The 27,564-nt window shown below is 41.5% G+C and overlaps 1 protein-coding gene across 1 annotated transcript; it reads left to right on the top strand.

Annotated features, from left to right (window-relative positions):
* Positions 1-19,187: 19,187 nt before the first annotated feature.
* LOC109244457 lies at positions 19,188-26,013 on the top strand. Its single transcript, XM_019411554.1, has 4 exons — positions 19,188-19,362; positions 19,432-19,672; positions 19,865-20,170; positions 25,929-26,013. The coding sequence occupies exons 1-4, from the start codon at positions 19,188-19,190 to the stop codon at positions 26,011-26,013; spliced, it is 807 nt and encodes a 268-aa protein (XP_019267099.1).
* The last annotated feature ends 1,551 nt before the right edge of the window (positions 26,014-27,564 follow it).

Here is a 27,564-nt window from a genome sequence, read left to right as displayed (position 1 = left end):
TACTCCCTCGCGTTTACTTTACTCCAAGATCATCAGTACCCATCTCCATGACAGGTGGTTTTGGTGCGGTTTCTTTACTCGTTCCTCTATGATTTTCTGACATGTAGACCCTACTAGTTCTGGTCATCTCCTAGGCTGCACCCATCTCTTTCATATTGGATTTTCCTTTTCTCCTTGACTCCACTATGTAATCCCATGGAAGAATATTAGACTTGTAGGACGACGATGGAGCTACGATCACAGTGAAGGATGTAGCTACCTCGACCTCGAACGGTGCCTTGGTCTGCACCACAATCGGCTAGAGTTTCACAGGAGATTTCATGGGAGTGTCTCCCTCTCGGATAAGCCTAATGGATCCTTTCTATTCCCATTCTTCATCACTCTCAATTATATTCACCACTTCACCCATGTGATCAGGAAGTGGGTTATTGCGGACATTCGGTACGGACACCTTCGCCTGTATAACCTTGGTTTCAATCAATGTCTGGATTTTATCTTTCAATATGCGCCATTCCTCGATAGTATGTCCCTTCAAAACTTGAGTGATAGGCACAAGTTGTGTTGGGGGTTACCCTCTGAGAAGGGTTTTCAATAGCAGTTGCAGGAATGGGAACGACAAAACCAATGACCTTCAGTCTCTCATATAATTGGGCTATAGGCTCGGCGATTAGGGGTGTATTTTCTAGGAGTTCTGCGGTCGAAGTTTGGTCAGGGTTTTGCGTATTTTTGGCGGGCGGGAGGAGGTGAATAGTATTATACTAGCTAGGCATTGTAGGTATGATAGGTGGTGGCGGAGTAATGGTATTTTGGAGGAGAGGGTTGGTATGTTGGTAGAGATGTCTGATAGGCAAGGGGAGTTTTAGGGCCCTGGTCTACCATCAGGGCACCCACTTTCTTCTTCTTCGAAATGCCCCCAGACTGTTAGGCTTTATTGGTATCTTATAGCGCTGTAAAGTTGGTAACCATACCAACTTAATGCCCTCTTCTAGTGACGGCCTCTGATCTCCAGCGAGTAGCATACTCACGGAAGTTCCATGTTGGCTTCTTCTTGAAGCTCTGGATGTAGAAAACGTCTGTTGCATTTTCTATGTTGAAACAAAATCTATCCATGAAGTCAGATGCCATACTTACCCAGTTAGCCCACTTCTTTGGATTCTGGCTAATGTACCAGGATAAAGCATCCCTGGTGAGACTTCGCATGAAAAACTTCATGAGGGCTTGTTCGTTCTTGCCCACTCGGACGAGCTTATCAGAGTAGGTCCTTAAATGAACCTTGGGATCACCAGTGCCAGCAAGCATTTCAAACATAGGAGGTTTGTAATCCTTTGGTAGCTCCTCGTCTGGCTTGATACACAGATCTTCATAATTCAAACCTTACACACCTTTTCCACCCTCAACACTCTAGACTCTTCCTATCAACTTCTTTAGTTTTTTAGCCAAATTCTGGATGAGCAAGTCCTTCTCAACTAGTTTGGGTATGTATAGTGTTTTATGTGGGGTGTGTGCTAGGGTTTGCACATATATAGGGTTGCCTGGGTGCGTCCCTAGGACTTGAGTATATCGGTGATCATTAATTGAGGTTTGTGATGGATCGGGGTTAGGTTGTGGAATATTTTGAGGAGTATGATAAGTAGTTGTTTATGGTACTGGGTCGTGTGATGGCGGTGTTTCTTAGGGGTTTGTAATGGTGGAGGGTTAATGCTTTGAGGTGGTGTAGGGTTGTGGTATTGATGCATTGTGGGAGGGTTTTGTGGAGCTAAGGGTGGTGGATTTTGGGTTTCTGTGTTTTGGGGCGGCGTTTGATTCTAGGTGGTGGTGTTCTGGTGGTTGATATTGTGGACATTTAGAGTAAGGGAGAGGTTTGCAAGATTTTGGACTTGCTAATGCTCGCCTTGTAGCTCCAAGATTTTCTTCTCCAATCGTAGAACAACCTCATTTTGTCCTGGCGTACTTCCGTCTGAAATCTTGACATTCTCTGCTATATTAGCGTTGTCCTTTTGATTACCACTCGGATCGTCTATCTTTCCTTTGCCTTCGCTTTTGCTTTTGGGGTCGTTAGATGGAGGACCTCTGGATCAGGGGTGGTATGTTGACTATGCTAGAATACACGAACCAACCTTTGGGGCTGGAAATAATCAAAAGAAAGAAAACAAAAGGTAACCAAGTCTATAAGATGAAATAAAAGAGTGTTTGCAATATTTAATCAAGTAACACGTAGGGCATGCAATAGTTCGGGTCTTAATTTGGGGACCTCATTGTGCCCGAGGTAGGCCTAAGCGATAAGTATACTTGGAGAAAATTTATGCCAACGTTGTCTCATTCCATTAATGCAAAAAATGAATCAAACCAATCTTTACTAAATCGAAATAATAGTATGAAGTCACTAATGGCATGAAGCCTCATACATCGAAATCTAATGAAATCTAACTAGAAAGATAAAGAAAACTTCCTCCTATTCTATTTGGTCCCAGAATGACCTTCTCCATGCTTTGCTCTTTTGACTCCATCAATCATACTTCCCAGGTCACGCATGTCGAGCATCAAGTAAACCATAGACAGCTTCCCTCCTTCATCATAGCCCATACCTTGGCAGTCCCAAATCCTCTTTATCATCTTTCCCTCCAACTCCATTAACCCTTATTCTAAGTGCTCCAACCTCTCTGTCGACATGTTCGCAATCTCCTTTCATTCTTTGATCGCCTCCATATCCATCTTATGATGTTCCAGATGGTTGGCCTCAGATTCAAACAGATTCAAACACTCTTCTGCGTAGCCTCTTGTACATTATCTGAGCCTCTGCCACCTCATCTATGATTCTATCTTTCAGATTGACTCTTCTGCGTAGCCTCTTGTACATTATCTGAGCCTCTGCCACCTCATCTATGATTCTATCTTTCAGATTGACCCCCGCTTTGATGTCCCCGGTTATTTTGCCCCCCAACCATGAAAGATAGTAATACATGTGATCGGCATAGGTACCTGTCTTGTTCAATAGTCTCTCCATCAACAATGATCTTTTGGATCGACATATGCTGGGCCTCAGACGTGAATGGAATGACGTCTCCTTTGAAGTCTGCCTTATACTGAGCCATATTAGAAACCCAAGGTATGACGTACTTCTTCCCAGCTTGCCTCATTACCCTTATAGGAGCATAAGGGTAAATGCCTCGTAACCCAATCAACACCAAATGATGGTCCCTTTGGACCTGATGATGAACTTTCTACTAGGAAACCACTCGAACATCCAATGCACTTGTTCGTCGGTCAGATTACTGAAGAAACGTATGCAACCTCCAGCTTTCCCAACCTTTGCAAACCTATACGGAGCAAGTGTCATCCTCTTTGGATGATGAGTGGCGATGTAGTCATTCAGTTGTCTACGTGAGAGCTCCTGGCGCTAGCCCCTCTGAAAATGCTCTAGCAGCCAAACCTATAGTAGAAGATTGCAACCCTCAAAATGTTTAAACCCATGTTTGCATGGATCCAAGGCTCAGTACATCTCAGCTAGTAGCATAGGAATGATGGTGTATTTATGCTCGTCGATCCCTTCCATCACGGTCATGGCGACCATGGCCAAACGAGTGTGGATTTTCCCTCATTGCATTGCAAAAATTAGCAAACTCAATAATCAAACTATGAAGACATAAACTCGGTGGTGAACCCATCCCAAGAAGCCAATAGCCAACTCCTCATGATGCAAGCGGTATGACTTGTTATGCCCATACCACTCATAGAGAAGCTCGAAAGGGCTGTAGGATTTCTTCAAGCAAACCAACTCGTCATTCTTCTTGAATCCTAACAATTTCGAAAAACCACGTGGAGTACGATTTTCTGGCACCAACAGACTCAGACTACCCAATTGAAGGTTGGCGAAACCCCCTATTTCTTCTCGAAGGTGGGTCATTTCTGTATTGCCAAATCGGAATATAACTCTCTTTCATCCCAAAACATAGTGGCTGCCTCAATTAATTCTCTTTTTGGTCGAATGTTCAACAAAATGACCGGAAATTACCCAATACCCTTCTTATGTGGTTTCTATCATGGAGGAAGGTCATTCCACCAATCAATTAGTAGAGGTGGGATATTCTGGACCATGCCAAACATGGGAATTTCGTACTTCATTTTCTGCAAACAAATAAAAAGTTAACCCTTTCCCCCACTAGATTCGATTATACGCAATAATGGTCAACATGTTGGCACATTTTCTCCATGCAATGCATATAACATGATCGTGTCCTTTGGGATTGTGAAAATCCCTTTGGACTTTGGACAAGGCATATCTAAGAGGATTAATACATCAATGACGTTTTAATCCATACTAGGTTTAACATGATACATGTACATTTTAAATCATAGTGGGGTTTGTAAGAGGGTCTAGACTGATATCTCAAGTGGACTACTTGAGAGGGAAAGGCACGAGACCGTCGACTGCACCGTTTATCGACTAGACTACCGCCAATAAGCCTTTCCGATTTTAAAAGGTTTTTTTTAGGAAAGTGCGAACACTCATCAAGCGCCACTATGTTGATAATAGGCAGGTGTGGAGTATGATGTTGAAAGCATGCAACTATGTGCAAAATATCATGTTGCCAGATATTTTGCATGGTGAAAGCATGTAAGGGTAGTAAATAATGCGATGAAAAATTAATAATAGAAAGAAGGGAAAAGGGAAAGACAAAGGAGAGTAGTTAGCATAGTTTACAAAAAAATCCGGGAACATAATTAAATGAAGCAAATAGAGGAGATAGGGACGGGAGATCCATGATATAGCAATTTCAAGAAAATAAGGGGAGTAGGAAGAGGGATGTACGTGAAAGAAGTCAAACAATCCACACAAATTAAAATTCATTATGGTAAGAGCCTAAGTATATCCCCAGCAGAGTCACCATGCTATCGCACCCCATTTTCTCGCGAAAGTAGGTTTCGACGTGTGAAAACTTTTTTAATGGGTGTTAAAAGAGAAGAGTCGCTACTTAACGATTTTGAGGTGCATTAGAGCACCTATTTGCAAATAACTCTATTTTAACTAGTCCATGTCACCAAAATTCGGGTAAGAGCTCAAATTACCTCAAAGAGAAGGGGTTAGGCACTCTTCGAGGTCCACAACTCTGGGTCCCGACCGAATTTTACGCTATGAGGGGATTACTTGAATTACAATTATCCTATGTGATCATATACGTTAAAGAAGGACAAGGAACCTAAATTTACATGACAAACAAATTGCACGTAGGAAAAGAAAGCAGATTATACATAATAATTGATACAATCTTTGAAGATTACAAGATATGGCCAAATTTAACCTAAGTTTCAAACAAGAAAACAAACAAAACTGTGGGGAGGGGGGGTCCTAAGTATTTTAGCCTAAAGGATTACTCTGTGCAATATAAACAATACTTCGCAACTCCGTTAAATGTAACGCTTGCTCATATTATTCAACGGGCACAGACTATCATCTCCAGCTATCCAATTACTACCTTAATGTCACGACCCAAGTTTGCCCTCCGTGAACTGTCGTGACGGCACCTAGTTTCTACGACTAGGTAAGCCTAACAAATTGCGAAAAAAAGAAAAAAAACGAAATACGAAACTAGCAAGAGTTGCGGTTAATAAATAAAACGTTTAAGATGCCGCTCAGCATATACAAATGCACACTCTCAAAACTGAATCAACTCCCAAAACCCGAAATCTCATGAAATCACAAGTTGTAGGTGCTACATAGTGCTCTAACTCCAGAATGTCTAATCAAAAGAAAGTACAGAAGGTCTATAGCTAAAAGGAAGAATAGAGAGGGACTCCTCGGTCTGCGAACGCGACAGATATACCTCGAAGTCTCTGAAGATCGCCTCGCCTCACTGATAGTATGGCTAAGCCGAAGAACCTGGATCTGCACACGAAAAACATGTGCAGGAAAGGGCATGAGTACACCACAGCGATACCCAGTAAATGCCAAGCCTAACCTCGGTCGATTAGTGACGAGGAAAGTCAGGGCCCCACTGGTTATATATATAACACAAGATAAAGCAGTATAAAATGCGACAAGATAATTAAAATAATAACAGTTGATAACGAAATAAAATCATAGAAATAATGTAACTCAGCGCACAGAGATAGCAACAGGGGATCTCCCAGGATATCGTCCTGTAGTCCCAAATGTAAATATCCATAGGATCTCCCGGTATACTGTCCCGTACTCCAATTCAAAATTATGCAGGGGATACTCCTGGAGTACCTATTCGTATTCCCAAAGTCAATATCAAGTACAGGGGATCTCCCGGGTGCCATCCCGTAGTCCCAAATGTAAACGTGTAGGGGGATCTCCTGGAGTACCGCTCTGTAGTCCCAAAGTAAACATGCAGGGGGATCTCCCGGGATATCGTCTCGTAGTCCCAAAGTAAACACACAGCAGTATCAAGAAAGAGTCTACAGTTCTATTCGAGAATAAACAGAAATTCTACTCTAAACATACTGCACAGAATACAAGTAAGCAATTAAAGCAGGTAAGCCAATTAGATCACATAAGCATGCTTTTCCTAAACTAAACAAGAGGCTTCAAGTACAGGTATTGCTAAATTTCAAGAAAACATAGATATTTACTTAATGAAAACGGGGTTTTTCCAACATTTAGCCCGTGTACGCTCTCGTCACCTCACGTACACGGCATACATATAACAACAATACCAAATCCTACGGGGAGTTCCCCCACACAACCTTAGACAATCCACTTACCTCGAACCAGCTCAAAATCAATCTGAAACTACGGTCTTGCCACGAGTATCCAACTCCGAGTGGCCCAAATCTAATCAAATAAATTGCATAATGTAAATATAACTTTAAGTAACTTATTTAACTAATGAATTCGAAGCTAACACGCGAAATTAAGAAAATTGCCCCAAAAAGTCCCCCCGGGCCCACGCGTTGGAATTGGGTAAAATTTACAAATTCTGAACACCCAATCACTCACGAGCACACTCAAACAAAAATAGTCAAAATCCGACGTCAAAATCTCACTCAAAACTCGTATTCTCATTTGGGGAACTTTCCTCCCATTTCCAAACTTTTATACCCCAAAATTCTTAATTAGAAGAGGAAAAGAACAATAGATTATAGTACTAAGATCAAAATCGAGATAGAAAACGTTACCCAATGATTCTCCTTCAAAAAACCCTCGAAAAATCGTCTCCCATTGAGCTCCAATTCGATTTTTGTGTTATGGAATCTCAACCCTCGAATTTTCTATATCTGCCCAGCGATTTCCGCTTCTGTGGTCCCGCTTCTGCGGCTAGGGACTCGTACCTACGAGATTTCATTGAACGGCTATAAACCGCACCTGCACGACCTTCTCCGCAGATGCGGTCCGCTTCTACAGTCCAATAACCGCATCTGCGGTCACTGGCCAATAGTGCCAAAATCGCACCTGCGATTCACTCCATCGCATCTGTGGGCCGCACCTGCGGGCTCCTCACCGCAGGTGCGAAAATACCGGAAGCAGCAACCTTCAGATTTTGCCTAAGTCCAACATCACCTCTATAAAGCATCCGAGACTCACCCGAGGCCCCCAGGACCTAAACCAAATATACCATCCAATCCTAAAACATCATACGGACTCATTCCAACTCTCGTATCACATCAAACAACGCTAAATCTACGAATCACCCTCCAATTAGAGCCTAAGGAACTTGAAATTTCAAGAATCCTACACTCGATGATAAAACCAACCAAACCAAGTCCGATTGACACCAAAATTTGCACACAAATCATATTCAACACTACGGAGTTATTCCAACTCTCAGAATCGGATTTTGACCCCGATATCAAAATTTCACTATCTCCGAAAACTTCAAAAATTCAACTTTCGGCATTTCAAGCCTAAATAAGCCACGGACCTCCAAAACACAATCCGAACACGCCCCTAAGCTTGAAATCACTCAACGGAGCTAACGAGATCGACAGAATTCCATTCCGAGGTTGTCTTCACACCGTTCCGACTACGGTCCAAATTTTAAAGCTTAAACTCTCATTTAGGAACTAAGTGTCCCAAAATACTCCAAAACTCATAAAAAATCTTCCCGACAACTCACAATAGCAGAAACGAACACGGGGAAAGCAGTTAATAGGGGATTGGGGCATTAATTCACAAAACGACCAGCCAGGTCATTACATCCTCCCCCTCTTAAAACATTCGTTCGTCCTCGAACGAGCATAGAGACGTACCTGAAGTGGTGAAAAGATGAGGGTAACGGCTGCGCATATCCTGCTCGGTCTCCCACGTCGCCTCCTTGATCGGCTGACCCCGCCATTAAACCTTCACTGATGCGATATTCTTTGACCTCAGCTTTCGAACCTGCCTGTCCTATATTGCCACTAGCTCCTCAATCTAAGATAGATCCTTGTCCAGCAGGACTGAACTGAAATCCAACACGTGTGACGGATCACCGTGATACTTCCAGAGCAGCGAAACATGAAATACCGGATGAACTCCTGCCAAGTTGGGAGGTAAGGCAAGCTCATAAGAAACTCCCCAACACGTCTCAATACCTCAAAAGGACCAATAAACCATACTCAATTTCCCTTTCTTCCCAAATATCATAACGCCCTTCATAGGCGAAACCGAAGCAAGACCCGCTCTCTAACCATATAGTAAACATCACGAACCTTCCGGTTTGCATAACTCTTCTGTTTGGACTGGGTTGTACAGAGTCTATCCTGAATCACCTTAACCTTCTCCAAGGCATCCTGAACCAAGTCTGTGCCCAATAATCTGGCCTCACACGGCTCAAACCAAACCACCGGGGATCTACACCGCCTACCATACAAAGCCTCATACGGTGCCATCTGAATGCTGGACTGACAACTGTTGTTGTACGTAAACTCCGCTAGTGGAAAAAACTGATCGCAAAAACCTCCAAACTCCATCACACACGCACGGAGTATATCCTCAAGAATCTGAATAGTGCGCTCGGACTGTCCGTCCGTCTGGGGTGAAATGCTGTGCTCAACTCCACCCAAGTGCCCAACTCATGCTGTACAGCCCTCCAAAACTGCGATGTGAACTGAGTACCTCTGTCTGATATGATGGAAACTGGAAAACCATGCAGACGAACAATCTCCCAAATATAAATCTCCGCCAACCGCTCCGAAGAATAGGTAGTACACAAAGGAATGAAATGCGTGGACTTGGTCAGCCGATCCACAATCACCCAAATGGCATTGAACTACTTCAAAGTTCGTGGGAGCCCAACTACGAAGTCCTTGGTGATCCGCTCCCACTTCCACTCTGGAGTCTCTATCTGCTGAAGCAAACCACTCGGTCTCTGGTGCTCATACTTTACCTACTGACAATTGAGGCACCGAGCTACGAACCCAACTATATCCTTCTTCATCCGCCTACACCAATAGTGCTGCCTCAAATCCTGGTACATCTTCGTGGCACCCGGATGGATGGAATACCGCGAACTATGGGCCTCCTCTAGAATCAACTCCCGAAGCCCATCAACATTGGGTACACAAATCTGACCCTGTATTCTCAATACCCCGTCATCACCAATGGTCACATCTCTGGCATCACATGCAGAACCTTGTCTTTGAGGACAAGCAAATGAGGGTCATCAAACTGACGGATTCGATCAAACAAGGAAGACCAAGAAACCACACAAGCAAGGACCCGACTGGGCTCCGAAAGATCCAATCTTACAAACTGACTGGATAAGGCCTGAACATCCATCGCCATGGGCCTCACCGCTGCTGGTAGGTAAGCCAAACTCTCCGCCCGGCGACTCAAAGCCTCGGCCACCACATTGGCCTTGCCCGGGTGATATAAGATAGTGATATCATAGTCCTTCAGCAGCTCTAACCACCTCCTATGGCGCAAATTAAGGTCCTTCTTCTTGAACAGATGCTGCAAACTCCGGTGATCAGTATAAATCTCACAATGCACCCCGTACAAATAATGACGCCATATCTTCAAGGCGTGAACAATAGCAGCTAACTCGAGATCATGGACAGGATAATTCTTCTCATGTACTTTCAACTGTCTGGACGCGTAGGCAATCACCCTACCGTCCTGCATCAATACCGCTCCAAGGCCAATCCTTGAGGCATCACAATAGACAGTATAAAACCCCGAACTGGTAGGCAATATCAAAACTGGAGTTGTAGTCAAAGCTCTCTTGAGCTTCTGGAAGCTCTCCTCACACTCTTTCGTCCACTGGAACGGAACACCCTTCTGGGTCAGCCTGGTCATAGGTGCTGCAATGGATGAAAATCCCTCAACNTTAAAAATTTGAGAAATGATTTTCAAAATCCCGTCTAAGTTATGTTTTACACAGTTGCAGGTATCGCATTTGCGATCACAAGTTCGCAAATGCGAACTCGAAAATGCGACCATGGCTTCGCAAATGCGAAGCTTGGCCTGGCCTGCTGCCTTCGCAAATGCGAACAATTGTTCGCAAATGCGGTCACTGTGCAAGTCGCAATTGCGACGATAAACTTCGCAAATGCGATGATTCTTCGCAAATGCGGTGCTCGCATTTGCGAGCCACACTTCGCAAATCTGCTACACACCAGTAATTTCCTTAAGGCTCAAAACACTCCGTAGCCTATTCAAAACTCATCCGAGCCCTCGGGGCTCCAAACCGAACATGCACGCAAGTCTTAAAACATCATACGAACTTGCTCGCGCGATCAAGTCGCCAAAATAACATCTAGAACTATGAATTCAACACCAAAACTCATGAAATTCTCATGATAGTTCAAACTTTCTAATTTCTCAATCAATGGTCCGAATCACGTCAAATCACTTCCGTTTTTTACCAAATTTCACAATAAGGCTTAAAATTATAACGAACATGTACCGGGCTCCGGAACCAAAATACTGGCCCGATACCAACAATATCAAACATTATTAAATTTCCAAAAACCATCATCTTTTTCAGTTAATAATTTTTTTCAAAAATTCATTTCTCAGGCTAGGGACCTCGGAATTCACTTCCGGGCATACGTCCAAGTCCCATATTTTACTACGGACCGCCAGAATACGGGTCCGAATCCTTTTACCCAAAATGTCGACCGAAGTCAATTAAAATCATCTTTTCTTAAATTTTTCACATAAAAGCTTTCCGGATACGCGCCCGGACTGCGTACGCAAATCAAAGAGAAATAAAATGAGGTTTTCAAGGCCTCGGAACACGGATTCGGATTCTAAAACAAAAGATGACCCTTTGGGTCATCACATAAAAGCTTAAGGGGTAAAAGCTTTGTGGGGCCATGACATTTGTGTGGTTATAAAAGCTTTTCATTGATGATAAAATGGGTAAAATGAATAGTAAAGTTGAATTAGTTCCAAATTTAGAAATGTGTCATTTATTTTGGAACAGACTAAAAAGAAAAGTACCTCATCTAATTTGAAACGGAGGGAGTATTATTCTTGAACTTCTTTCACGCTCATGTCACATTATACCGTTAAAATAAGGAAAATTATGCAATACATCAAACGTGTACATTGTATTTATCATTCCTAGCTATACTTTTAGCAAATTTATCATTCGTGGCTATATTTGAATTTTATTGCAAATCCATGAAAGAACAGAACGATTGTTTTGAACTAGAATAACAGAGAAACAAGCTCTCGTAGCTCAGTTGGTTACGGCACTCGCTTAATAAGCTTAGGTCTTGAGTTTGACTTTCAATAAAAGCATTTTATTTTTCTGTATTTCATCTTGGGCGCAAAAAGGTAATTAGGCAAACTGCAGTAACTAAGCTCTAATTCATAGTACTTTATGAAAATTCCTCTGTAAAATCCTAATCCAATCCAATATAACACAATCTATTTGTTAACATGGATATTGGTCTTCGTCCAAAGTTTATAAATCCCTACTTTGAAATTCATAAAATAGTTAGACTAAAGCTATTCCTAATTACATATACTGTCAAAAAGATTGTTAAACTAATAGGTATGTTCAAAGTTCGGTTGCACTGGAAAATTCACTTGGATGAAAAAGACTAGTAAATCTAATGCAATCAGTAAAACTATATAAAGAGTACGTATTTCAAGCTAAAGTTTAAACATTCAGCTATTTTATAATTCAGCATAGCAATTTCAGGTAATAGTAACTACTGTTGGATTTTGTTAATTAAAACAAAAGAGGTGTGAATGGAAAATGGTGGAAAAAGAAATGTAGGGAAATGAAATTTTGAATTAGTCCCTTTTTGGATAGGAAGAGGAAAATTCTTATGCTTATATATAGAAGCACTTCTTCTAGCTCTTAAAGAGTTGAGAAGAGAGCAAGCCTCGCGCCGTCGTTGTCGCTCGCTCGGCTTCGGCTTCGAATTTTCGACCAAATTTATTTTTTATTTCCGTTATTTAATATTTCCTTTCCTAATATTGTTTGCGCGGAAAAATATTAAATTCGCAGCATTACCTCCAACGGTCAAATTCGCGACCAGCCATTTCGTTTAACCAAAATTCTGTCGAATAGACTTCAAACGAACAGGGTCCTTTGCATATGTTGCGACAAAACTCTGTTGGCTACAAATAGAGAGGCTTAGCCTCATTTTTCACCACCGAAAATCTGAAAATCTCTCCCCTCTATCTTCTACATTCTGCGTTATTTTTGAAAGCAAAAACGTAAGTATTTTTGTGTGATTTTCTCCGCCATTTGAGTTCGCCGAAGTTCTGTGATTTGAAGTGCCGCTATCACAGAATAGTTATTCCGTTCTATCCTGGGAGGAATTAATCCGAAACCTTGGGCAACTGTGAGGGGATTAAATTCCTTAAGGACATACAAGAAACTTGTGGGCTAGAAATTTTTTCTGTTTTGTTTTCTTAAGCTAACGTTTTCTGATTTCCTGATTTTGAATATAGTGAGATAACAAGCTTAAGGAATTTATTATTTATTTATGTATTCATCTTACTTTCTAGTTTGGAAGACTAAAATCGTAGTGATTTTATACTCCCGTTTTGGAGATTAAAATCTTCGGATTTTCTACCCCAGTTTGAGATTAAAGTCTTTGAGACTTTCTACTCAATCCGAGATTAAAATCCTTGTGATTTTCTACTCGGTTGTTTCTATTCGGTTTGAAGATATTAAAACTTCACCGAGATACTAATTCTGTTTGTGTCAATTTATTTTACAGAAAAATAATAATAAATACGGAACAACAAAATGGTTTTGTAGGAACGACTACTGCTGCAATGGATACGGCGTCTTCAAGTTGCACAACGCCTGCACCGGTGATGGAACCGTCAGAAAGCCCGGAAAATTTTCGGCGTGGACTTCAAACGCCGGCAGCAGAAAATGTTCTTCTATCTGACCACACTCAGTCCGCAGCACTTTATAAGCGAGGATGTTCCAGTCTTGGGAGAAGAGACTCCGGCTAATGAGCGGTTTTGTCACGACCCAAATCTCCCTCCTTAAGATGTCGTGACGGCACCTAGTCTCAACGACTAGGTAAGCCTAACAAATTGCGAAATAACAAAAACGAAAGTAGAAACTTAACAACTAACTGCAACAGATAACTAAATAACTGATAACGATGCCGCTCGGCATGTACAATAACCAACACTCTAGTATACACAGTACTCCCAAAACCCGTAAAATCATAAGTCACAAGCTATGGAAGAAAACTAGTATCTCTATACACCAGAGTCTAAGAAGAAGTACACAAAGGTAAATGACATAGGAGGGAATAGAGGGGGACTCCGAGGTCAGCGGACGCGGTAGATATACCTTGAAGTCTCCAAAGTCTCCCTGATCACTGATGACGAGGCTGATACAAAGTACCAGGATCTGCACACACGTCCCAAATGACATAACGGACCTACTCCAACTTCTGGAATTACATTGCGACCCCGATATCAAAATCTCACTATCGAACCGGAAACTTCAAAAATTCGACTTTCGGCATTTCAAGCCTAATTAAGCTACGGATCTCCAAAACACAATCCAAACACGCCCCTAAGCCTGATATCACCCAACAAAGCTAACGGAACAGACGAAATTCCATTCCGAGGCCGTCTTCACACTGCTCCGACTACGGTCCAAATTCTAAAGTTTAAGCCCTCATTTAGGGACTAAGTGTCCCAAAATACTCCGAAACTCAAAACGAAACCTTCCGCTAACTCACAATAGCAGAAAAAAATACGGGGAAAGCAGTTAATAAGGGAACAGGGCGTTAATTCTTAAAACGACCGGTCGGGTCGTTGCATCCTCCCCCTCTTAAAACATTCGTTCGTTCTCGAACGAGCATAGAGACATACCTGAAGTGGTGAAAAGATGAGGGTAACAGCTACGCATATCCTGCTCGGTCTCCCAAGTCGCCTCCTCGACCGGCTGACCCCGCCACTGAACCTTCACTGATGCAATGTTCTTTGACCTCAGCTTCCGAACCTGTCTGTCCAATATCGCCACTGGCTCCTCAATATAAGATAGATCCTTGTCCAACTGGACTGAACTGAAATCCAACACGTGCGACGGATCACCGTGATACTTCTGGAGCATCGAAACATGAAATACCGGATGAACTCCTTCCAAGATGGGAGGTAGGGCAAGCTCATAAGCAACCTCCTCAACACGTCGCAATATCTCAAAAGGACCAATAAACCTCGGACTCAATTTCCCTTTCTTCCAAAATCTCATAACGCCCTTCATAGGCGAAACCCGAAGCACGACCCGCTCTCCAACCATATAGGAAACATCACGAACCTTCCGGTCCGCATAACTCTTCTATTTGGATTGGGCTGTACGAAGTCTATCCTGAATCACCTTAACCTTCTCCAAGGCGTCCTGAACCAAGTCTGTGCCCAATAATCTAGCTTCACCCGGCTCAAACCAACCCACCGGGGACCTACACCGCCTACCATACAAGGCCTCATACGGTGCCATTTGAATGGTGGACTGGTAGTTGTTGTTGTAGGCGAACTCAGCCAGTGGCAAGAACTGATCCCAAGAACCTCCAAACTCCATCACACACGCACGGAGTATATCCTCAAGAATCTGAATAGNCTCCTCACACTCTTTCGTCCACTGGAACGGAACACCCTTCTGGGTCAGCCTGGTCATAGGTGCTGCAATGGATGAAAATCCCTCAACAAATCGACGGTAGTAACCCGCCAAGCCAAGAAAACTGCGGATCTTGGTAGCTGAGGATGGTCTGGGCCAACTCTGCACTGCTTCCACTTTCTTCGGATCCACCTTTATCCCCTCACTCGATACCACATGACCCAAGAATGCCACGGAATCCAACCAAAACTCACATTTCGAGAACTTGGCATATAACTTCTTTTCTCTCAAAGTCTGAAGCACTGTCCTCAGGTGATGCTCATGATCTTCCTGACTCCGGGACTATACCAGAATGTCATCAATAAAACAATGACGAATGAGTCAAGATATGGCCGGAATACACTGTGCATCAAATGCATGAAGGTTGCTGGGGCATTGGTCAGCCCAAATGACATAACAAGGAACTCGTAATGACCATACCGAGCCCTGAAGGTAGTCTTCGGGATATCTGGCTCCCGAATCTTCAACTGATGATAGCCTGAACGCAAGTCAATCTTAGAAAACACACGGGCACCTTGTAACTGATCAAACAGGTCATCAATACGAGGCAAAGGATAACGGTTCTTCACTGTAAATGTTCAGCGGGCGATAATCAATGCACATACGCATAGAACCATCCTTCTTCTTCACAAACAAGACAGGAGCACCCCAAGGTGATACACTAGGCCGAATAAAACCCTTATCAAGCAAATCCTCTAAGTGCTCCTTCAACTCAGGAGGAGCCATACGATACGGAGGAATAAAAATGGGATGAGTGCCCGCCAACAGATCAATGCCAAAAATCAATACCTCTATTAGGAGGCATGCTTGGAAGATCAGCTGGAAACACATAAGAGAAATCCCATACTGCTGGGACTGAATCAGCTGTAGGGGTATCAATACTGACATCTCTCACATAAGCTAGATACGTGTCACACCCCTTCTCAACCATGCGTTGAGCCTTAAGGAATGAGATAAATCTACTGGAAGTATGATCTAAGGTACCCCTCCACTCTACTCACGGTACACCTGGCATAGCCAGCGTCACGGTTTTTGCGTGACAATCAAGAATAGCATAATGGGGCGACAACCAGTCCATGCCCAAGATAACATCAAAGTCTACCATGCTGAGAATTAATAAATCGGCTCTGGTCTCAAAACCACTAAGAGCAATCAAACACGACCGATAAACGCAGTCCATAATAAGAGAATCTCCAACAGGAGTAGAAACATAAACAGGAGAACTCAAGAAATCCCGAGATACGCCCAAATGCGGGGAAAAATAAGAGGACACATAAGAATAAGTGGAGCCTGGATCGAATAATACCGATGCATCTCTATGACAGACCAGGATAATACTTGTGATGACATAATCGGAGGCGACAGCCTCAGTACGGGCAGGAAGGGCATAGTATCTGGCCTGGCCTCCCCCTCTAGGGCGACCTCTGCCTCCCCGACCTCCACCCCTAGCTGGCGGGGCAGGTGGGGTAGCAACTGGTGCTGTATCCATTGCCTGGGAACTCTGCAAGGCACGTTGCGGCTGAGAAGTCTGTGGAGGTGCACCCTTCCTAAGTCTGGGATAATCTCTCACCATATGGCGTGTGTCGCCACACTAAAAACAAGCTCTGGGAGGATGTGGCGGCTGTGACGAGCCACTTAAAGCACCTCGTGCAGGAGGCGCACTAGATATTGGAGGCGCATAATAAGGCTCCTGAGGTCTAGGAGGAGCTGGGATACCACTGGCTGCTGGAAGAGTTGAGTGAACGGGGCAACTCATATAACCCCTACCATGACGAGCTGCAGCTGAGGCACGGGCACCAGAATAATGACTTGACTCTCGAGACCTCTTGGCCTCTCTCTCCTCTCTGTCCCGAGCATGCATACCATCTACTCTCCTAGCAGTGCTCACCACCTATTGATAAGAATGTCCATCTCCAACTCCCGAGCCATACTAGACCTGATGCTGGGAATGAGCCCCTCAATAAACCGGCGAACTCTCTCGCGAACTGTAGGAACCAAAGCCGGTGCATGTCTAGCCAAGTCAGTGAAATGGACAGCATACTCCGAGATAGTTATAGTATCCTGGCGCAAATGCTCAAACTCTGCGCGCCATGCGTCCCTAAGGCTCTGAGGAATATACTCTCTCAGGAACATATTTGAAAACTGAGTCCAAGTCAGGGAAGCTGCCTCATCTGGACTGTCTAACTCATAAGTACGCCACCACTGATAGGCGGCTCCTCGAAGCTGGAAGGTAGTGAAGGAAACCCCGCTTGATCCTGATATACCTATGGTACGGAGGATACGGTAGCACTCCTCTAGAAATCCCAGAGCATCATCTGATGCTAGTCCACTGAATGTAGGAGGCTGATACTTCTTGAACCTCTCAAGCCTCCTCTGCTCCTCCTCTGAAGCTACTGCCCTCTCCTCGAGCTGAACTGGGGCTACAGGTTGTGCCGGTACAATCTCTGGAACCTGCTCAACATGCACTCGCTGCTCAGGAGTGCAGGCGGCGGGAGTCTGGGCTCCTCCCCCTGCCTGGGGTGTGGCTGCAACAAGGGGAAGCAACCCAGCCTGAGCTAGAGTGTGTACATACTCATAAACTGTGCAAGAGTCTCCTGGAGAGCTGGAGTAGTAGTAGCAGTAGGCGTATCAGGTGCCTGTGCTCCGGCTGGAGCTGCTGGTGGCTCCTCTGTACCAGCTCGCGCGGGTGCTCTGGTTGCACCGCGTGCGTGTCCTTGGCCTCTACCCCAGCCCCGACCTCTGACGGCTCTCGCAGGGGGCGCGGGTGTCTGGTCACGTCCGGTAGCACGTGTCCTCACCATCTGTGAGAGAATGGAAGATAGAAGTTTAGAATTTCGATATCAAAAATCTTGCACGATAAGGAAATCAAATGAAGTGGAATTTTTCTTAACAATTACATAGCCTCTTGTAGATAAGCACATACGTCTCCGTGCCAATCCACGAGACACTAATAAACTGGCTTGTGATTCATGACTCCTATGAACCTAGAGCTCTGATACCAACTTGTCATGACCCAAGTTCGCCCTCCGTGAACTGTCGTGACGTCGTAGAGACTAGGTGCCGTCACGACAGTTCACGGAGGGCGAACTTGGGCAACTTAAGTCCTTTGGTCTGCTTCTGCGATCAAAAGGCCGCACCTGCGACTGCGCGCCTACGGACTTTTGTCCGCTTCTGCGGAATCCTCACTCAGCTTGCCTTCCGCTTCTGCAATCCCCGCATGAGCAGCTCTGCTTCTGCGGTCCTAACCTCGCACCTGCGCCCACAGACCAGTATTCTCCAAACCGCACATGCGTTCCTCCTTCTGCACATACGAGTTCACACCTGCGGTCAACCCCACCGCAGGCGCAATTACACCAGAAGCTGCTATGCTTCAGCCATTCCTCCAACTTCCAATTCGATCTGTTAACCATCCGAAATCAACCCGAGGCCCCTGGGACCTCAACCAAAGATACCAACAAGTCCTAAAATACCATACGAACTTAGTCGAGCCCTCAAAAGACATCAAACAACAATAAAAACACGAATCACCCTCCAATCCAAACTTAATGAACTTTGAAACTTTAAACTTCTACAACCGATGCCGAAACCTATCAAATCACGTCTGATTGATCCCAAATTTTGCACACAAGTCATAATTGACATTACGGACCTAATCCAACTTCCGGAATTGGAATCTGACCCCGATATCAAAAAGTCCACTTCCGGTCAAACTTCCCAAATATGCAATTTTCGCCATTTCAAGCCTAATTCAGCTACAGACCTCCAAAACACAATTCGTATGCGCTCCTAAGTCCAAAATCACCCAATGGAGCTAACGGAACCAACAAAACTTCATTACAGAGTCGTCTTCATACAGTACCAACTACGGTCAAAATCCTAGAACTTAAGCTTCCGTTTTAGGGACTAAGTGTCCCAAATCACTCCGTAACAACAAAAAAAACCTCCCGGAAAGTCACATAAGTAGAAAAAGATACAGGGAAAGTAGTAAATAGGGAATCGAGGCTATTTCTCTCAAAACGGCCGGGTCATTACTGGTTTGTGGTCACGGAGGCATGGAAGCATTTTGGCTTCTTGTGCAAAAATCATATATTGAGTTGTTTGGAAGATGGCTTGTACAATGTGTACAGCATCATGGAAACTTCGAAAGAGATATGGAACGCTCTTGAAAAGAAGTACAAGATGGAAGATGTTGGAATTAAGAAGTTTCTTGCCGCAAAGTTCTTGGACTTTAAAATGGTTGACAGTGAGTATGTCATAACTCAAGTTCAAGAACTGCAAGTCATTGTACATGACCTCCTTGCCGAAGGTATAAATCGAATCAATATTTTTATTAAAGATATTGATTATATTATTAATCCTAAATTTATGATTGTAGGTATGGTCATAAATGAAGTGTTTCAAGTTGCAGCATTTATTGAAAAGTTGCCTACGGTGTGGAAGGACTTTAAAAACTACTTGAAACATAAGCGCAAGGAGATGACATTGGAAGACCTTATTGTTCGCCTAAAGATTGAAGAGGACAACAAGACTGCAGAAAAGAAGTCTCGTGAAAATTCAAAAATAATGGGTGCAAATATTGTTGAAGAAGCTTCGACGAGCAAAAAGAGAAAGAAGCCGTCTGGACCAAAGAATTACCCAAGCAAAAAGAAGTTCAAAGGTAATTGCCACAATTGTGGAAAGCTTGGACACAAGGCTGCTGAATGTCGTGCACCAAAGAAGGACAAGAAGAAAAGCCAAGCAAACATGATTGAGAAGAATGATGAAATAGACGATTTATGTGCCATGCTTTCGGAATGCAACCTAGTCAGAAATCCTAGAGAATGGTGGATTGATTCGGGGGCAACTCGTCATGTTTGTGCTAACAAGGAGTTATTTACTTCTTATGCTCCCGCTGGACCCGACGAGACATTTTTTATGGCAAATTCCGCTACTACAAAAATTAAAGGAACGGGCAAGATAGCTTTGAAGATGACTTCTAGCAAGATTGTGACTCTAAATGATGTCCTTCATGTTCCTAAAATGCGGAAGAATTTAGTCTCGACATCACTTCTAGTCAAGAGTGGCTTTAAGTGTGTTTTTGTTTCCGACAAGGTTGTAGTTAGTAAGACTGAAATGTATGTAGGAAAAGGTTACCTTACTAAGGGCCTTTTCAAACTCAATGTAATTGCCATTGATATGAATAAAATTTCATCTTCTTCTTACTTGCTTGAGTCGAATAAATTATGGCATGAACGTTAGGCCACGTCAACTTCAAAACTTTGCGAAAAATAATTAATTTGGAAGTATTGCCTAAGTTTGAATGCAATAACTCGAAATGTCAAATATGTGTGGAATCAAAGTATGTTAAGCGTCTTTATAAGTTAGTTGAAAGGAATTCAAATCCTTTAGACTTAATTTACATAGATATTTGCAACATGAAGCCAATACCATCTCGCGGTGGGAAAAAGTATTTCATAACTTTTATTGATGACAGTACTAGATATTGCTATATTTTTACTTACTTAATAGTAAAGATGAAGCAATTGATGCATTCAAGCAATACAAAAATAAAGTTGAAATGCAACTAAACAAAAAGATCAAAATGATAAGAAGTGATAGGGGCGGCGAATATGAATCTCCTTTTGAAGAAATATGTTTGGAATATGGCATTATTCACCAAACAACTGCCCCTTACTCTCCGCAATCTATAGAATTGCGGAAAGAAAGAATAGAACGTTAAAGGAGATGATGAATGCATTGTTAATAAGTTCTGATTTACCTTAGAACTTGTGGGGGGGAAGCTATTTTTACAGCTAACCGAATACTCAATCGAGTTCCCCATAGAAAAACGCAATCCATTCCATATAAAAAATAGAAAGGAAGGAAACCCAACTTAAATATTTTAAAGTCTAAGGGTGTTTGGCTAAAGTGCAAGTCCCTAAACCCAAAAGGGTAAAGATTGAACCAAAAATCATTGATTGCATTTTCATAGGATATGCAACAAATAGTAAGGCATATCATTTTCTGGTTCATAAATCAGAAAATCCCGACATTCGTATTAATACGATAAGCAAATCAGATAATGCTGAATTCTTTGAAAATATTTATCCGTATAAAAGAAAATGTGAGTCGTCTAGTGAAAAATCTAAGCGACCTCAGGAAGAAGCAAATGAAAGTACTTTTGATGAGGAAAATTCAAGGCGTAGTAAACGTCAAAGGACAGCTACTTCCTTTAGACCAGATTTTCTGGCATTCTTATTGGAAAATGAGCCTCAAACATTCAAAGAAGGAATGTCTTCCTCGAAAGCACAATATTGGAATGAGGCAGTCAATAGTGAGATAGAATCCATATTAAGTAATCATATTTGGGAATTGGTTGATCTTCCTCCAGGAAATAAACCTTTAGGTTCTAAGTGGATTTTCAAAAGGAAAATGAAAGCTAATGGTACTATTGACAAATATAAGGCAAGATCAGTTGTTAAAGGGTTTAGACAACGAGAAGGTCTTCATTACTTTGACACATACTCGCCTGTAATAAGGATTACATCTATCCAAGTGTTAATAGCATTAGCCGCCATGTATGGCCTTCGAATCCATCAGATGGATGTGAAGACAACCTTCTTAAATGGAGGTTTGGAGGAAGAAATTTATATGGAACAACCTGAAGGGTTTGTAGTTCCCAGAAAAGAAAAGAAGGTGTGTCGACTTGTTAAGTCACTTTATGGACTAAAACAAGCACCAAAATAATGGCATGCGAAATTTGACCAAATAATGCTGTCAAATGTGTCAAGATCAATGAGTGTGACAAATGTGTTTACATTAAGAATACTCCAAATCAAATAGTCATTGTTTGTTTATATGTGGATGATATGTTGATAATGAGCAATGACATTGCTAACATAAATGCTTGCTTACTAGTTAGTTTGATATGAAAGACTTAGGAGTTGCCGATTCAATTTTGGGAATTAAAATCCTTAAGACTCCTAAAGGTCTAGCTTTGTCCCAATCTCATTATAATAAAATGGTACTTGAAAAGTTTAAATACTTGAACTTTAAAGTTGCAAGAACACCAATTGATTTAAACTATACGCTTGTGAAGAATAAAGGTCAAAGCAAGTCTCAATTGCAATATGCTTGAGTGTTGGGAAGTTTGATGTACATTATGAATTGTACACGACCTGATATAGCTTGTGCGATTAGTAATCTTAGTCGATATACAAGTAATCTCGACAAAGCTCATTGGATAACAGTGAAACGAGTATTGGAGTATTTGAAATATACCCAAGACTATGCATTATATTACAATAATTATCCCGCAGTTATTGAGGGATATAGTGATGCAAATTGGATCACCGAATCAATAGAATCAAAATCCACAAGTGGATACGTTTTTACCAATGGTAGAGGAGCAGTGTCTAGTGTCTTGGAAGTCGTCCAAATAGACATGCATCGCCCGCTCTATAATGGATTCTGAGTTTATAGCTTTAGACAAGGCCGGTGAAGAAGCTGAATGGCTCCAAAATTTCTTGGAAGATATTTTATTTTGGCCCAAACCTTTGACACCTATATGCATACATTGCGATAGTCATGCGGTAATAGGAAGGGCGGGGAGTGTTATGTATAACGGGAAATCTCGTCACATATGACGAAGACATAATACTATTAGGCAACTACTCTCTAGTGGAATTATCACAATTGACTATGTAAAGTCAAAAAATAATGTATCAGATCCGCTTACAAAAGGCCTAACTAGAGAGGCAGTTGAGAAATCATCAAAGAGAATAGGACTATGGCCGAGGAAAAGTCACTGTGGCGGTAACTCTACCTATAAGACTGGAGATCCCAAGGTCTAGGTTCAAGGAGATCAAACAAAGTTATTAGTGACAGTTCAACATTGTCAAATAAATCTTTAGTCCATTCTCATGATGAAGACAATGTTCAGTCTCAAGGATAAAGCGTTAAGGCTTTTTAATGGTTTCTAAGTTTTATACGGGGTATATCAAATAGTGTATCTACGGAATAACACGTTTAGGAATCACCTATGTAAGTGTGAAGTGTAAGCCGCTTCAAGGAGAATTTTGTAAGGCCAGTTCTCTACGCACTTATGAAACTAGGCGGTGTTCATGGCTGAAACGAATACAACAATGAGAACCAAAGACGGTTAAGGGTTGATTGTGTGACATATGGATGTCTAGGTATACACCAAAGTTTGACGGTTCAAAGACATCAAATCTACTGATTGATCGAGTATATCCGACATATGTTCACTACGAAAAGTTCTAAGGGAAACCTAATTATCCGGATGCGATTAATACTTACTTGCAAATCACACAGTTTTTCATGCATAATTTTTCCGGACAACCATTCCCCATTCATGTGGGGGATTGTTGCCTTTTGTTAATTAAACAAAATAGGTGTGAATGAAAAATGGTGGAAAAAAAAATGGAGGGAAATAAAATTTTGAATTAGTCCCTTTTACAAAGGAACTTTGTCCCTTATTGGATAGGAAGAGGAAAATTCTTGTTCTTATATATAGAATCAATTCTTCTAGCTCTTAAAGAGTTGAGAAGAGAGCAAGCCTCGCGCCGTCGTCGTCGTCGCTTGCTCGACTTCGGATTTGGATTTGGATTTGGTCAATTGATATGATTGATTGATAATTTTTTGGACCAAATTTATTTTCCATTTTTATCATTTAATATTTTCTTTCCTAATATTTTTTGCGCGAAAAAATATTAAATTCGCGACATTATTTCCAATGGTCAAATTTGCGACCAGCTATTCCGTTTAACAAAAATTCTGTCGAATAGATACCTCTTCAAACGAACAGGCACCTTTGCACCTTTTGGGACTCAACTCTGTTGGCTATAAATATAGAGGCTCGACCTCATTTTTCACCACCGAAAATCTGAAAATCTCTCCCCTCTATCTTCTGCATTCTGCATTGTTTTTCAAAGCAAAAACGCAAGCATTTTTGTGTGGTTTGCTCCGCCATTTGAGTTCGTTGCAGTTCTTTGATTTGAAGTGCCCCTATCACAAAATAGTTATTCCGTTCTATCCTAGGAGGAATTAATCCGAAACCCTGGGCAACTGTGAGGGGATTAAATTTCTTAAGGACACACAAGAAACTTGCGGGCTCAGAATTTTTTCTGTTTTGTTTTCTTAAACTAATTTTCTGATTTTCCGGTTTTGAATACAATGAGATAACAACTACAGCTTACAGTACATGCACAGATGATCAACAATATAATTAACAATTGTTTGTTCATAGTGGCGGAGCCACATAGGTACGAGAAGTGTCAACTGACATCCCTTCCTCCCTCTGTTCCATACACAAGTGGAGTGTAAGCTTAAGTTCATTGCCAATCCAAGTAACAGGAGTAACTTGTGCCAACTTCAAACTATATACTAGGTCACAAGATACATTCGAATCTTCTTAGACAGTGGCTGCAGTTTCTGTCTTTGCAGGACATACCACAACATCAACAATCAAAAGAATAACTAAGAGAATAAACCAACGTTGAGGGCTTTGGTTATTGTAGACATGTAAATTTTGTGGGATTAAAGTATAAATTCCTAAATTTAAGAAATGTCAAGCCCAAACAAAGATTAAATTACTATTACACCCTATTTATTATAAACCAAAATAATTTCAAAATATTATTACTTATAGCTACCTTTTCTATTTTATAGCAAAATAGGTATTTATTTTATACCCTACCATTGAGGAGTGAATTATGCCAATTATAATCTTTCTCTCTCTCTTCCTTCTCTCTCTCTATCAGCAAGATTCTCAATCCTCTCTCTTCTCCCTCAAATCTCTCTCCCTGTTCCATCAAGGCAGTTGTCGTAGCAGCCATTTTTGGTGGCTATGGTGGATTTTCTGAATCAAAGAGAATATAATCTAAAGAGAAAAGGGAGTAGGCGAACAGTAGGCGTCAGAATCATTGTCGTCATTGAGATCGTCATCAGAATCGTCGGTGTCATCATCCACTATTGGCTTATCCTCTTTCTTAGGCGAGCAGATCTGGCCATGGCTATGCCGGAGAAGATTTGAGGGGCGGATTTTTGTTCGTCTCCATTTTTTGTTTTAACACAATGTATAGAATATTTTGGTTGGCCGGAAAACGCCATCTCCGGCAAATTTCTTCTCTTCTTTGCTATTTTAGTCACATACGACGATACAAATACATTGTATTATGTACAAATACACTCAATATAATGTATTTTTGTATAAATACATTATTATTTTGCTTGTATTTATTATTTCGAAGGTCTGTATTTTTTACAGCCGAATATCACTGAGTCTTGTGATTTCTTGCTGTTTGAATATAGTCGAATTGAATACGGTGAATTAAATACAATGTATAATAGTGAATAATGAATATTTGTGAATTGAATACAATGTATACGATCGAATTGAATAGAATGATATACACCCTTATTTCTTGATTACCTCACCTTATTTATAAATACAGTCGCGCGAATACATGGAATACAATACAGTAACAGCAAAGTTTATGTAGAATTGATTTTGATGAGTTAAATTAGGAATGACACGCTAGTTGATCCTCTTTCCATAATTTAACAGCTAGACTGTCCTATTTTTTAGGCGAATTCTGCTACTATATTCATGAATACAGTAGCGCGAATACAGTCGCACAGCTGAACTCCACTATTTTTTAGGCGAATTCTGCTACTGTATTCATGAATACAGTAGCGTGAATACAGTCGCACAGCTGAACTCCACTATTTTTTAGGCGAATTCTGCTACTGTATTCATGAATACAGTAGCACGAATACAGTCGCGTAGCAGCAAATCTATGTAGAATTGATTTTGTTGAGTTAAATTAGGAGTAATACATGCTAATTGATCCTCTTTCCGTTATTAAACAGCTGGACTCCCCTATTTTCTTTAGGCGAATTCTGCTACTGCATTCATGAATACAGTAGCGCAAAAACAGCAAATACAGTCGCATAGCTGGATTCCCCTATTTTTTAGGCGAATTTCGCTATTGTATTCATGAATACAATAGTGCGAATACAACGAATACAGTCGCATAACAACTAAATAGTAGCTATAAGAAGTAATTATGTATATAGTTGCTATAGGAAGTTAATAGTCACTAAACAATAGTGGTTTCTGAAAATTCCTCATTAAATTCAAGTTCAAATTCATTGGGCTAGTTCATTGAGTTTCTCTCCAAAAAAATGAGCCCGCTCCATTAGTCAAAGGTCAAATGCCTAATAAAATCATGCCACGTGCATAAATGATGTAGCATGCTAAGTCAATATAACAACCAATCAAATGTTGCTAAGTGTTCAAATGACATGGTTCAACCAATCACATGCAGTCTTTTCACATAACTTTGGTGATAGCTTTGATGACTTATGTGGACCAATCAAACTGAAGGAAAAAGAATATGTACTTATCAGGAACTCCCTTCGCTAGAACTATAAATAGTGATCTCCATAAGGCTAAAAAAAGGATCAGAAAATACATAGAGAAGTTCTCCTCTCCAATGGTGATCCGCAAGTCTTTCACGTATCAAGAAGTCTTCCTCTCTAAGTGGTGAGATGCAAGCTTTCATACCTCTATTTTTGTGAACAAAGCCTAACTCCGTATTCATGGTAAAAATTTAACAAGAAGTAATTCATCAATTCAAGAACATGCAATGCCCTTGAGTTGATGGTCGTGAGGATAAGAGGATTATATCTTTTTGTTTAAGATTGCTAAAGATTGTAACCCGCAGAAATGATTGAAATACAATATCATTATTTGCCACTATTTTTTTTGTCTTGATTATAGTATTTTTCAGGAACAAAATTTAGTTGTTATAAATTTTGGCATGCTTGGTGGAACAATCTTTGCCTCTCATCTATTTTCTTCAAAGTTCAAGAACACTAAAATTTTCACAATAAAAATCTACTCCAGATATGATATTACTGAGGAGGCTCAATCCAAAAGTTGATTAGAAGTTCCCTTGGAGATTGTTGGCCAAAAAGAGTAAAGCCGAAATGCTGGGACAACTAGTACTTCAAGTACCGTCCAAGTTATCTCATGTTTTCATATTATTTTCTCCCAAAGAAGGGATATCTTCTTTGTACATGCTAGAAAAAGGGAACAACACTACTGAGGTGGTAGAAAGAACTTTGGCTCGACTCAACCTGTCACAAGAACGACATTGCTTGTCCAACAATGCGTCATGCAAAAAAATGATGATGTTTTGAGCGTTAGAGCTGCTCCAGTCTTCTATCATCTCTCCTTAATCCAAGTTCTATCCAAGTGATGATCCTTACTATTCTTTGTCATCTATGATGGTCACAGAAGCGATGGTGATAGAAGCTTCCATAGTAGAAGAACAACCTGCAAATTTAACAAAAGCAGTTGAAGGCCTATCAAAATACTTGGAAGATCAAGATGCTAAAATCACCAAGGTAAAATATAAAGTGGAGATCATCATGGAAGCAAAACTCGCAAAAACACCTTTAAAGCTTCAAAGTCCAAAAGAGAAAGAAGAGTCCTCCGCAA

The sequence above is a fragment of the Nicotiana attenuata genome, unplaced genomic scaffold (genome assembly GCF_001879085.1).
Source record: "Nicotiana attenuata strain UT unplaced genomic scaffold, NIATTr2, whole genome shotgun sequence".
Lineage (NCBI taxonomy): Eukaryota > Viridiplantae > Streptophyta > Magnoliopsida > Solanales > Solanaceae > Nicotiana > Nicotiana attenuata.
The sequence above is the reverse complement of the archived record's forward strand: the minus strand, read 5'-3'. Positions and strand labels throughout refer to the sequence as shown.